The 14,974-nt window shown below is 36.0% G+C and overlaps 1 protein-coding gene across 2 annotated transcripts in view; it reads left to right on the plus strand.

The window, feature by feature from the left end:
- Positions 1-14,974, plus strand: part of LOC114655448 (activin receptor type-1) — a 121,866-nt gene that overhangs the window by 77,804 nt on the left and 29,088 nt on the right. For both annotated transcript variants that reach the window (XM_028806443.2, XM_028806445.2), the window contains exon 3: positions 10,902-11,165. In XM_028806443.2, the coding sequence (XP_028662276.1) occupies positions 10,902-11,165 (264 nt within the window). The remainder of the gene's footprint in view (positions 1-10,901; positions 11,166-14,974) is intronic.

The raw sequence follows: 14,974 nt of genomic DNA on the forward strand, positions 1-14,974 counted from the left end.
TTTTCAAGTCCCGCGAGATGACACTTATGACATGAGATTGTTTCAAGTTACGCCCTCCCCTCAACCATATTCAAACACACATACGGTCGACTCACATCTCATTCATGTGAATTCTCTGTCACTTCTTATAAATTATGTTTTCCTCACTTTAAGTTCCCAATTAAAGAAGACGTATTATGTCCAAATCTAATTGAAGAATTTCATCACAAAGGTTATCAACAGAAAAAAATAGTACACGGGCAATTCTAGTACTGAGAAACAATGAAGTCAAATGAATTAACACCAAAAATGTCGATCGGTTACACGACAAATTGGCAAATTGGTTAAATGCGTATCAATAGACTATGCTGAAACAGTTGGTGGTGATCGTGCGAAACATGAAAACATCAACATACAATATTCCGAAGAATATCTACAACCATTAACAACGTCTAGTCTTCCAACGCACAAATTACTGTAGAAGGAAGGATGTACCCAAGAAAGGTAATGTGGTAAATCTTCCGCAGATAACATTAGACAACAAAGGAGATCTTGATATGCCATTCATATTAAAACGTTAACTATTTCCCGTCAGAAAAGATTTTGCAAAGACAATTAACAAATCACAGAGACAAACATTCGAAAAAGTCAGTTTATTTGAGAGAAAGAAACAAAACTCTCCCACGGGCAGTTATATGTTGCGTTGTCACGACGTAAGTCCAAAGACAATCAAAATTCAATGTGATTATTGATGAAAATTTAATTGAAAAAAATTTTTATACTTAAGTTTTACAGTAAAAGTGTAAGTTTAAAAATATTTGCATGTTAATTTCAAGGCCAAACAGAATGAAATTGTATAACACAACAAAAAACTTGAACGCATCATGAAACTTAATTTACTTTCAAATTATTACTTTTTAATATGGTTAATTGCTCACTATAATGTAAAATAGTTAGTTCTATTATGCATAAGTAACAACATTAAAATAACAATCTGTTTAAATTGTACATCCGCATCCCCAAACGCGAGCTGCAGAACCACAAAGTGGCTTGCGCATAGCGCTGGCCTGGGGGTTGGCAAGCAAAGTGAGCAATATATATATATATACAGCATATATATACACACACACAGTATATATATGGATAACAATTTCACTGTGTACAGTATATCTGCCTATCAGGGTTTAGAAAGTATGATTGTGACTGGTGTACTTTAAAGTCAATCACTTAGAACATCTGATGTGAACAGGAGGCTATCAATTAGCATCTTAACTGAATTGACAAGATATGTAGGTATGTACTGCTTGACAGAAACATGAAGGTTAGCACAAGCAAGTAAAAATTTCACTGTACTCTGTAGTCATTACGATAATCGTGAATTATGTTTCAACCATCTGATGTTGGCAGTAAATGCCTCTTTTCCAAGCGAATACTCCATTACTGGTTGTGCTGACTTTAGCAGTGGGTTTACACTAATACAGCTAGCGAGTGTCTTAGAAAATTCACTACCGCCACAGTGCTAAACGTTGAAGGACCAGCAACTATATTAGCCTCTCAGAAGATTTGTGTGTGTTCTCACAAACTTAAGGCAAAAGACAAACAGAGAAGGGCCGATTCATTCCCTAGCAGAAGTTTTTGACACTTCTATTTAGGACATGTTCCCAAACCTCTTAATTAAAATTTTGCCTGAAGCACCACTTATAGATTACGTGGTCTTGTAGTCGAACTACAATGCTGACAGCACAACTGAAGTCTTGGTCTCCTCACATTCAAGAAAGATTTATCAGACTCTGAACTGTGGTGAGATCATCAATATGTATAAGTCTCATCAATTCCAGTTCTGAAGATTATAAAAATATGCCATCAGTTTACTTTTATTGTTTGTAAGGTGATTTAAAGTATTATTAACAAAACAACACATTCAAAGTATAGCTATTCAAAAAAAAAACTGAGGTCCCCATTTGCATTAGCATGACTGCATTTTTAAAATTATATATTTTTTTTTCAATTAATGTGTAGTTAACAATAGTAAAAATAACATTAGACCCACTAATGGCAAGTTTATGCCTTCCCTTTTATGAAATCCTACCTGTCTTTAATTACATATTACTAGTTAAAAGAGTATTTTAAGTTTTGATGCGAGGTGCGCCACAAGACAGCAGTGTGTTTTTTTTTTTTTTTTTTTTGTTTTTTTTAAACTTGTTTTTTTTACTTTAAAGAGGTACGTGTTGTGCTAGTGGTGTAATGCCCCTGCCAGTCTTGGTTTAGTTGAATGATTACTGTGGGATGGGAGTGGGTGATTCTCGATTAGCAGCCTATAGGTGGGAATGGATGGAGTAATGTGGGAAGCAACACACTTTAAAATGTGAAGGTGAGGTAGTGAATACCCTGCTACTACAGAGCAAGGGTGAAGGAGAGTACCTTTGGGTCCACAGAAGTGATAAGGTAGAGACCAAGGCTGGACTATGCTTCTGTATCCATCCTTAGTTTTGCAACCTACTCTGCAATTATCTTTCTACCTGAGTGTCAGGCATGACCTAACACACTGACTCCTTGTGTATCTTTAATTCATTCAAACTAAAGATATCTGATGCAGCAACCTGCACACATCTCCAACTGAAAACTCCACACGAGTCCACGGTGAGAGGCTTCTCAACTCTTATGTTCATAATGTATTTTCAGATATCACTAATTAGAATTCTGACTAGGCAGAATATAATTATTGATATCAAAAATAAGAATTTGCGCAAGGCATTACAGTTTATGTGGCTTGCCATACAGATCTGTGCAGCTTCAACTCTAAATTTGTTAACATAATTCAGAAGGGTGTTGATTTATTAATTGCATTCTGTGCACCAGTTTGTGTGATGTTGACTACAGTCTATACTGTAATATGGTTTTTCTTCCTGTAGAAGTTTGTGTGGGTATTTTATATTTTCATTTAGCTATTTTGTCAGGTTGTAATATTTTTTGTTAGTTTCTTGCCTTGACAGTTTCCAGGTTAGAATTCTAACCTAAGACTTTGAAGTCGTGAGGCAGTAGTACTAAACACTGAGCCAATCTACAATCCTACCTAATAATGTGTTCTGGATAATCAATATTGCAAACACAAAAACAGAAGGAAAAAAATACTTTGTTTTTCTAACGCCTCTATCATATTTCAATTTTCTTTATGTAGTTATGAAATGTTGTGGAGTGTAAACTAGTCACAAATATGTTTGAAATTGCTTTTGCATTGATATAACTTGTATTTTTTATGTTGAAATGACATTTTTTCAGTTATTGAATATGTAGCTGGGTTTATATAAAAGCCCAGAAGTATTAAGCATTAAAGAAATTTGGAACTTCGTATCATTCATTCATTTGTAACTTCCAGGAAGTACATCCACATATGGATGAAATATTTTATGAGTACTGCCTTGTGCTATTCTTGAGACATTGTATTTGGCAGGCAGATGATATGATATCAAGACAGTACGTATATGAAAAATATTAAAGGAATACTCCATTCAAAAAGTGATCTTTTTAAATGTTATTTGCCCTATATCCTTGTAGTGGTGGCTGAAAAAATAGTTTAATCCCATGTTTTCATGCAGATTGGAGAGAGAGAAGTTTATACCATGTCTGAACTCGGTCATGGCCAGTACTATACAAATGCAAATGATTTGAAAAATATCCATGGAAAAAAGAAAAAAAAAACTTGCATTAATTATGTCATATACTCTACATGTCTGTTGGTCTAGTTGCTTGCTCAAAATGTGCAAAACAAATGCATGTGTACATTTATAGGGAACCCAAAGACTCATGGAAGTCACTTTCTGAATTGAAGAATTAACCCTTGACTAACAAATTACGAGGAGAGGTGGGTCTTTAAGTCAAAAAGTCAGCTTTCCTGTTTATGTAAGCACTGATGATTTCTTTTTTCCATAGGTGTTTTTACAGTGTGTGTTAGTGGTGGCCAGTGCTGTACAATGATTTCTGTTCTGGCATAAACTTCTTTCTGTCCATTCTGCAAGTAAATGTGAGATTATTTTTTTATTTTTCAGCTACAACTACAAAATAAGTGGATTATTTGTTTAAGAGTGGCCATGCTACAGTATTTTGCTTTACTAATGATGGTTAGTGTAGTTGCTAAAAAAAAAAAGCATTTCCTAAATCAAATACAAAGGTTAGTAGTAAATTATGTTATGAGTGGGAAACTAAACCTTCTCTCTGTTTTGTATTTTTCCCATGGGATCAGATTCTTCCCCACTGTGTAAACACATGTGTTGGTGACTGAATTACGCTGTTGACCATGTTATCTCATTTGAGCTTCCACTTCTCCATGTTCCTGAGTTTCAGTAGAAACGCTATATTAGAGCAGTGAGCCATTTGTGCATCTGTTTGTATTACAGTTTTAACTTTTTTTACTTTATTTTTACAAAAGCAGAAAAGAATGCTAAGCATAGCAAGTTCAGCTGTTTTATTTATTAGCATTGTGTGCTATACCCTATTCCATGAGCTTGAGACTCACAGCTCTTCCAAAATCTGGACAAGTACAAAGTGTTTTGTAAAATACATACATCCAAGCAGCACACACAACCATTGGGGAGAATAAAAACAATCTGGTAAAATGCAAAATGATTAAATGGAACCAGTGAACTCATCCAAGAGACATGCATCAGTGTGAATGATGATTCATCCACCCACTAGATAAATCATCTACTCATTTTAAGGTGTGAAATTTTCACATCAACTCAATTTTTGTATTTTCTGAAGTTTTTGTAAAAGAATAAAAAAAAAAAAACTACTTTCTATAGTAAAGGTCCATAGTTAAAAGGAAAACTTTGAATTCTCTGAGAATTTTTATGACCCTTTTGTGTGTGGGTGTCATAGATATTAAGATATGCATGTGTATTTATGAGTTTGTTCTTTATGTATTTTAAAAACATGTAAGTAAATCTTAAGTAAATTTGAACAATTTTGGCAGAGAATACTTCAACAGAGCACACCTCCAAAACAATAAAAGAAAGCTTTCCCTACCAATTAATTAATTTCCTTATCAATACTGCAAACACTCCTGCTTATTGCCTCCTGACTCCCTACTCAAAACTTCTTTCTGCTGCACCTTCCTTTTTCTCCTAACTTCTCCTGTCACTCATTTCCTAAAAGGCATGCCAGCCACTTAAAGAATGGAACCTCTTTACCCAGTCCCATCACTTGCAGCATTCATTCCACCCTTTCTGCTCCTCCATAGCACATCACAAACTGCCTGTATGTCACAATATATTAACAAAACATAACAGAATTGAAAAAGAAAATTACAGTACAATAGAACATTAATAAGTTTACTGTCGGTGGGTTCATTTTTTGACGCTTTTTCAATTTTATTGGCATCGCGATTTAAATCGTTCACTGTTTTTCTTCTAACACCACACACATACGTATTTTGAAAATGATAAGGTATAGGAGACTAATTATAGCAAAAAGAAAAGCTATGAAACGCTATTAAAACTGAAAGTACGTAACTGACAAAGATTTAAAAATACGGCATGAAGTAGTACTGGGTAAAAACACTGTGCTTAGTACACGGGTGTGTGTGTGTGTGTGTATATATATGTGTGTGTGTATATATATATATATATATATATATATACACAGTGAGGAACATAAGTATTTGAACACCCTGTGATTTTGCAAGTTCTCCCACTTAGAAATCATGGAGGGGTCTGAAATTCACATTGTAGGTGCATTCCCACTGTGAGAGACATAATATAAAAAAAAAATTCAGGAAATCACATTGTATGATTTGTACAGAATTTATTTGTATTGCACTGCTGCACATACGTATTTGAACACCTGAGAAAATCAGTGTTAATATTAATATATACAATGCAATGCTCATCTCATTGATCAATTCTTAAACTTCAATGAATTTTCAAATTCTACACTGAAATTTTGTTCTCTCTGAGATTTTTATTTAAAATCACTGAAATTCCAAATTAGTTTATTTAATGTGATGTTTTTATGTTAAGGGAAAATATTAAGAAAGTAAAAAAAAAAACAAAGGAAGTCTACTCTTTGAATAAGTATTCAGTCCCTTTGTTGTATAAACTTTAAGTTTATACACGCAAAAACAATTGCATAACAAAGACACAGTTAAATTAAAAGTGGTCCCCATCCAATATTCAAATAGCTGCCATATCTATTATATAAAAAAAATCCTGAGACAAGACTTTTTAAAGAGATTTTTTCAAGTCCCGCCCTCTTCTCAACCATATTCAACCACACACATGGTACTCTCATTTGTGTGAATGCTTTTGTCAGACACAGTTCCTGCTCTCTCAGCTCTTATAAATTTTGACGTTATCCTCACTTTAATTTCCCAATTAAAGAAGACGTATTATGTCCAAATCTAATTGAAGAATTTCATCACAAAGGTTATCAACAGAAAAAAATAGTACACGGGCAATCCTAGTACTGAGAAACAATGAAGTCAAACAAATTAACACCAAAAATGTTGATTGGTTACACGTCAAATTGGCAGATTGGTTAAATGCGTATCAATTGACTATGCTGAAACAGTTGGTGGTGATCGTGCGAAACATGAAAACATCAACTTACAATATTCCGAAGAATATTTACAACCATTAACAACGTCTGGTCTTCCAACGCACAAATTACTGTAGAAGGAAGGATGTATCCAAGAAAGTTAATGTGGTAAATCTTCCGCAGATAACATTAGACAACAAAGGAGATCTTAATATGCCATTCGTATTAAAACGTTAACTGTTTCCCGTCAGAATAGATTTTGCAAAGACAATTAACAAATCACAGAGACAAACATTCGAAAAAGTCAGTTATTTATTAGAGAGAAAGAAACAAAACTCTCTCACGGGCAATTATATGTTGCGTTGTCACGATGAAAGTCCAAACACAGAATCAAAATTCAATGCAATATTGATGAAAATGTAATTAAAAAAATTTTTACTGAGGTTTTACAGTAAAAGTATAAGTTTAAAAAGTATTTGCGTGCTAATGTCAAAGCCAAACAGAACAAAATCATATTACTCAACGAATAACTCTTAATGCAATATGAAACATAATTTACTTTCAAATTATTAAATTTACTATTTTTTAATATGGTTATTTACTCACTGTAATATAAAAGTTAGTTCTATTATGCATATGTAACAATTCCCATGAAAATATAAATCTGTTTCTATTGTACATCTGCATCCCCATACGCGAGCGGCAGGAGGCAAAGGCTCAGGGGTTGGCGAGCGAAGCAAGCAGGAGGCAAAGCCCCCTAGTATGTATGTGTATATATATGTGTGTGTGTGTGTGTGTGTGTGTGTGTGTATGTATGTATGTGTGTATATATAATATACACACACACACAGTGGAACCTCAGTTTGCAAGCATAATTCGTTCCAGAAACGTGCTCACAGTCCACCAAAGCACTCGTGTATCAAAGCGAATTTCCCCATAAGAAATAATGGAAACTCAGATGATTTGTTCCACAACCCAAAACTATTCATATAAAAATGATTAATACAAAATATAAAGTAAAAATACATAAAACAAATTAACCTGCACTTTACCTTTGAAAAGAATAATGGCTGGTGTGAGTGAGTTTGTAAACTCTTGTGGGATTCGACCCAATGGGATGACACGCGGAAGAGCGTCCCAAAGCAATCGCAGTCTCCCAGCGCTGTAGCAGTTCGCTGTAAAAGCGAATCCGAAAAGATCGCGGACATGCTATAAGGGCCTGCCATCGATGGGTGATACAAGGAACATTATAAATGCGCAGGGTGTAGTATTACTTGGCCATGACCCTGCCTGACTGCTGTGTCTGTGTATAGGAGAGTGGCAGATCCCGCTAAAATAAATAACCGCGCTGTTGCTGTTTCAAGCTGAATAAAGCTGGTGTTGCTAAAGTACTGAGACTCAGCTTCGTGTTTTGGGGTGCAAGACAGGGACTTGCACGTCACATTACACACACGCACACAATACTGTAGTAAACAGTATACGCTCGTATGGATGTTGACTACATGAGTGAGGCACGCTGACTCAGACGGAGAATAGGAGACGATTGCCCACAATCCCGCAGCGAGAGAGAGAAGAACCATCAGCTCAGTTGTGATCACATGACGCTCAGCAGACAAAGCGTATACATACTACTCGTATTGCAAGACCTCGCTCGTTTATCAAGTCAAAATTTATAAAAAAAATTTAGCTCGTCTTGCAAAACACTTGTAAACCAAGTTACTCGCAAACAGAGGTTCCACTGTGTGTGTGTGTGTGTGTGTATATATATATATATATATATATATATATATATATATATATATATATATACATACAGTAATCCCTCCTCCATCGTGGGGGTTGCGTTCCAGAGCCACCCGCGAAGTAGAAACCATATGGTTATATGGTTATTTTTATATTGTTATGCTTGGGTCACAGATTTGCGCAGAAACACAGGAGGTTGTAGAGAGACAGGAACGTTATTCAAACACCGCAAACAAACAACGAACCAACCAACCATTTTCCAACCCGCTGAATCCGAACACAGGGTCACGGGGGTCTGCTGGAGCCAATCCCAGCCAACACAGGGCACAAGGCAGGGAACCAATCCTGGGCAGGGTGCCATGCAAACAAACATTTGTCTCTTTTTCAAAAGTTTAAACTGTGCTCCATGACAAGACAGAGATGACAGTTCCGTCTCACAATGAAAAGAATGCAAACATATCTTCCTCTTCAAAGGAGTGCGGTCAGGAGCAGATTATGTCAGAGAGATAGAGAAAAGCAAACAAATCAATAGGGCTGTTTGGCTTTTAAGTATGCGAAGCACTGCGGCACAAAGCTGTTGAAGGCGGCAGCTCACACCCCCTCCGTCAGGAGCAGAGAGAGAGATAGAGAGAGACAGAGTTTGTTTTTCAATCAAAAATCAATACGTGCCCTTTGAGCTTTTAAGTATGCGAAGCACCGTGCAGCATGTCACTTCAGGAAGCAGCTGCACAGAAGGTAGCAACGTGACGATAATCTTTCAGCATTTTTAGACGAGCGTCCGTATCGTCTAGGTGTGCGAACAGCCCCCCTGCTCAATCCCCCTACGTCAGGATCAGAGAAAGTCAGCGCAAGAATGAGAGAAAAGTAAGTTGGGTAGCTTCTCAGCCATCTGCCAATAGCGTCCCTTGTATGAAATCAACTGGGCAAACCAACTGAGGAAGCATGTACCAGAAATTAAAAGACCCATTGTCCGCAGAAATCCGCAAACCAGCAAAAAATCCGCGATATATATTTAAATATGCTTACATATAAAATCCGCGATGGAGTGAAGCCGCGAAAGGCAAAGCGCGATATAGCGAGGGATTATTATTGGCACGTATTGATTTTTTTATCTGTCTCTCTCTATCTCTCTCTCTCTCTCTCTCTGCTCCTGACGGAGGGGGTGTGAGCTGCCGCCTTCAACAGCTTTGTGCCGTGGTGCTTCGCATACTTAAAAGCCAAACAGCACTATTGATTTGTTTGCTCCTTTGAAGAGGAAGATATGTTTGCATTCTTTTAATTGTGAGACTGAACTGTCATCTCTGTCTTGTCATGGAGCACAGTTTAAACTTTTGAAAAAGAGACAAATGTTTGTTTGCAGTGTTTGAATAACGTTCCTGTCTCTCTACAACCTCCTGTGTTTCTGCGCAAATCTGTGACCCAAGCATGACAATATAAAAATAACCATATAAACATATGGTTTCTACTTCACGGATTTTCTTATTTCGCGGGTGGCTCTGGAACGCAACCCCCGCGATGGAGGAGGGATTACTGTGTGTGTGTGTGTGTGTATATATATATATATATATATATATATATATATATATATAGAACATCTGGTGTGAACAGGAGGGTATCAATTAGCATTAAGCTCCCTAGTATTTGAATAAAAAAATCCCTCAGTTATGGGTTTTCTGTTTAGATTGTAAATCTGAAGGACAGCAGTGGAAATGAAGAGTGAAGTGCAAGTTGGTGCATGTCAATGTAGTAGCTGAGTACCTATTTCACTTTGCTGAAGAACTAAAGCTTGGATGTAAGTTCATCCTTCTGCTGGACAGTGATCCCCATAGTAACCTAGGATTGTACAAGGGAAAAAAGAAAACAAAAGGTGAGGGAATGTCCTATAATGGCTTAATCAAAGCCCTGATCTTAGTCTGACCAGTTTATACAGCCTGAAGTCAGTGCTGAATAGTGTGCAAAGCTATTAAAAATGTTTCCCCAAAAGACTTAAAGCTATTATTTCTACAGAAGTTAGATTTCCAAAGTTTTAAGTTGTGTCATTTCATAATTATGTACATAGCATACTTTTTTCACATTAAAAGAAAAGTATTTTTAGGGTCAGTGCTTTGAAACAGAAAAAAATCATTGATAACAAAATTTGTGTTTAGGTTTTGTTACTCAGTAATATTAGGGATTTGGTCAAGTGACTGACTGTTTTTGCAGGGTACTGTATTTTATTGTGCTTATTAGGTCATCCACATAAGAAATCAAGTATTATAAAGTATAATATATATAAAGTATATTCGGAGAGAGAGGTGAGATAGATCTAAATATTTACAAAAATGAACAGAGGTTGTTTGAAATTGAAATAGATAAGAAGAAGGCCTCACAGGAAAATGTTTTCTCTTGTTTAAAATGACAAACTGTTAAGTTTAGGTAGATTTTAATTTTTTTTCTTTCTGAGATAATACTGTAAAGTTCACTTTTGAAATGGCAACAAAAAACAAAACTTTCTTTGTACAATAGAACATTTTATTTTAAGCTGATGTGAGAGACACACTGCTACATGCAACAGAGTAGACTTATGCTTAGATGAGCACTTATGATATAAAACTTTACAAGGAGAATTATTATTTTGTAAAATGTCATGCACTCCTTTTATTTTCCAGATGAAGAATCAAAATTAAAAGGGAAGCTATATGAGTGTGTATGTGAAGGCATGTCCTGTGTCAATGGAGATCGTTGCCATGGTCAGCACTGTTTTTCAGCTCTGAGTCTAAATGATGGCAAATGGGTTTACCAGAAAGGATGCTTTCAAGTTTACGAACAAGGCAAAATGACCTGCAAAACACCTCCGTCTTCCGATCAAGCTGTAGAGTGCTGTCAGGAGGACCTGTGCAATCTGAATATTACTGCACAGCTTCCTATTAAAGGTAAGAGAATGCTTTGCACTTGGGGTGGTGGTGTTGGTGGCAGGGATTATTGATAGACAGTACCACTAAATTAGTGTCTGCTATCTTTTGGGAAGTAAACAACTCAATTGTATGTAAAATGAATCGGGTCCATGGTTAGTGAACGTTCTTAACCTTTCCAAGTAACATTACTTTGCATTGCATTATTTTACCTTATATAAGGACCTGTTGAAGATATACAGTACACAAATGTGTGAGCCTATTAAATGTATCGTTTTAATAGAGCCCACTAAAAAAGACTTTAGTGTTCTGTCCATGTTTATGGTGTTTTTCTTAATTTAATTGTTAATTGTTTTTCTTAATGGAACAACCCGGATACTTCATGTTGTTTTTAGTACTTCCTAAGTCTATGCCATCCTCCTGTAGCCAGAAAGATGTTCGTCTGGTGTTAAAGAAATTGAACTGTGCAGTTGACAACAAATTTGGATTGATAACAAGTACTTAGAGTGTAGGAAAAATGTTTAAACAAAAAAAATGTGAAAAGTGTGAAGACACTTGGAAAATCAAGTTCAATTGAGGGGTTCAAAGCATTACATGAGCCGAAATTGTGCGCTATATTATATATTACCAGCATCAATAACATTGTTTTGACAGCCAATACAAATTCTGACTAATTTCTTAGCGGAATACTTCAATACCAGACACTGATGCACTGTAAATAATTAAACCATGTAAAGGAGACAGATTCCTATGAAGACATAGTGAGTAAAGCTTATGTTTATTATTGACTTACCAAAATGATCATCTTTTAACATAAATGCATTTATTAAAATTCTCAAGGGTAACTCAAGGCTTGAATTTCCTTTATGGTTACATAATCATCATAGATTACTTAATTATCTTAACATGGACTGGTACTGAATTTATTGTCCCTTTTAGTAATTCAAAAATAAATAATGCTCAATACTGTCAACATCAGAACCCAAACATCATATTACATAAGCCCATAAGTAATGAGATTATCCAGGGCACTTTCATTTACAACATCTTATTTCAAACAGCTCTGCATTTGTAATAAGCACTTCAAAACAAGTGATTTTGTCATTTATTGTTCTGAAAGTTAAATTTACATTCTGGAAACATTAGCTGTATAGTAAAACTTAATGAAAAGTAAAATAAAATAAAAAATGGTGTCTGGCATCCCATCCATTATTCCATAATACATGTAAAAACATTTGTCTTGTTTTGTAAGCATCTCTTGTAGGTGATCAGATGTCCAATACTGCCTATGTCTGTTGGTGTATCATGATTTAGCCATGTAAAATTAACTGCATATGCTTTAAGAAAATACTTCATTTTCTCGAGATCTTGAGGAACTCATTCAATTTTCTCAAGAAAACAATAAAGAAAAAACTAATGATATTTTGCTTTCTCTAGAAAGGTATTTCCTTGAGAAAACAATATATAGTGCATCTTAATACTGTAAGTAAAAAGCAAAATATAAAACACAACTGCAGGCCTGCATTAGGGTTACATAAGCCTCAAAACATATGAAGTCTTTGGGTGAGATATTAAAACAACTTTACTGTTTATCTAACCAAACATGCTTAATTGACTGGGTGGTCTTTTCCCATTTATAAAACATAATGTTGAAGCAATATCTCTATAACCCTACAATCATGTATTTAACAAACTTTCAAGATTTCTTGGCTCAATTTTGTTTAATTAACACATTTGAAATTTATTTAGATTAAAAATGTAATTTTCTTCATTACATGGAATGCCAGAGTCCTTTATGGCTTGCTTTAAAATATGGTGCTGTAACAGTGCTTTGCAAGGTTATTGTGCACAAATGAATGGTTGATCTACCAAAAGTGGCAACCCTTCAGATCATTATTTACTGAAAATAAATTCTGCTTTTCCAAATAATGCTGTTTGACTCCCTCATCCCAAAGACATACAATACTGGTCAAAAGTTTTAGAGCACCTCAGTTTTTCTTCCAGTTTAATTAGTTGAAATGCAGTGGATGACCAAAAATTCTGAAAAGGTAAGCAGTAAACTGCCAGATGTATAAAGTTAAAGTATAGGTTAGCAAAAACGGAATTAAAGGAAATTTCAGAATATTACAAATGGGACTTCTTCAGGGAACAACTAATAGTTTACAACCTACAGATGTTCTGCAGCAATTAAAGTATATTAATCCTTGCAAGTTGAAGCTAACAATTTGCATAGCTGTCCCAACTTCTGTTGATTACTTAAAAACCCTCTGTCTGTCTTAAAGCACAGTTGGATCAGACTGTGATACTACAACCTCTGAAGTACTGCTTGGACAATATTACACTGTAGAAAGTTGCAAATGCCAAGGATAGTGGCAAAGAAATGGCAATTAAAAACTGAAATGAGTCAAAGCATTGTTACCCTTAGATGTATAGGCATTTTATTTAGAGAAACTGCAAAAAAATCAAAGTGTCACTAAGTACGGTCTGTGGTAAAGTGAGGTCCGCTGCTGTTTGGTATTTTAATAAATAATCGTGGCATTCGTGTCTTCGTGTGGGCTGATGTGGTAAGTGGCTCCCATGTGCAATACGGAAGCAGACAGCCCTGCACTTTGCACAGGTGTAGGATTGTCCACGACCCTAATTGATTCTGGGAGCTGCTTATTACCACATCTGTGCCACGTTCCCAGTTTAAAAGGGAAGAAGTGCGAGTGCAAGAAGGGAAGGAAGGAGAAACAGAACAAAAGAGAGCAGAGGTTAAAGGACAGAGAGGAAGGCAGAAGCAGTAGCAAGCTGGAGTTTCCCCAGTTAGTAGTGCATGGCCAGCACTCAGGAGGGGGCACAAGGCAGCCAAGAGCAGGAGTGTTCATTACATTCAGGAGGATCCTCTCGTTGGGGGAGCCTGGATTGTCAGCGGTGGGTAAGCCGGAGAGGTGTCAGTTTTAAACAGGAAGCACCGGGGATGAGAATTTTAAAGACTCCTGTCTGAGTTTTAACCTCATTTCAATAGATGTGTTTATTCAGCTTTTAACCTCCACCAGCACTTTGATGTTTTTATGGATTATTTCTTTATTAACTATTTTCTGAGCTCTGCATTTTTTGAACACTTTTTTTTTTTTGATTTTTTATAAAAGCTTTTGCACTTTTCACCATCCCTTTGCTGGTTGTGTTTTGTCCTCATTAGCTCAGCTCATCCAGTTATGTTATTGATGGTGTCGGGTGCAAGAGGCTCCCTAAAGAAAATGAAGAGGGAGCAACGGTCCTACATGATGCAAAGGTAATGGTAACTGGAAGAAACTCTGATAGAGATCTGGCAGACCCAAAATCATAACCCAATCAGAAGACAAGTTTCTGAGGGTCACCAGCTTGTGTGATATGCATCTCACAGCACAGCAGCTTCAAGCACAACTTAACACTGGTCAGAATAACCAAGTCTCAGTTTCTACTGAAAATAAGAGACTTAGTGCTTCAGCTTTGACAGGTTGAGTGGCAGTAAGAAAGCCATTCCTTAAAGGACAAAATAGGGCTTTGAAATACTGGCTGTAAACTACTGCAGACTGCAAGAAAGTCTTATGGACCAATGAATCAAAATTTGAAATCTTCAGTTCATCACACAGGGTGTTTGTACACTGTCGAGTTGGTGAAAGGATGGTTCCTCCGTGTGCGACACCACCTGTCAAACATGGAGGAGAAATTGTTATAGTCTGGGGTTCTTTTGCTTGATGGTACTTAGCTTTAAGATATCTAAACTCTGTGCTTCCCATAAAAACTGAAAAATTCAGGTGTTCTAAAACTTTTGACCAGAGTGTATATGTTAAGTTTACTGGTAATTC

The sequence above is a fragment of the Erpetoichthys calabaricus genome, chromosome 8, assembly GCF_900747795.2.
Source record: "Erpetoichthys calabaricus chromosome 8, fErpCal1.3, whole genome shotgun sequence".
Classification (NCBI taxonomy): Eukaryota; Metazoa; Chordata; class Cladistia; order Polypteriformes; family Polypteridae; genus Erpetoichthys; species Erpetoichthys calabaricus.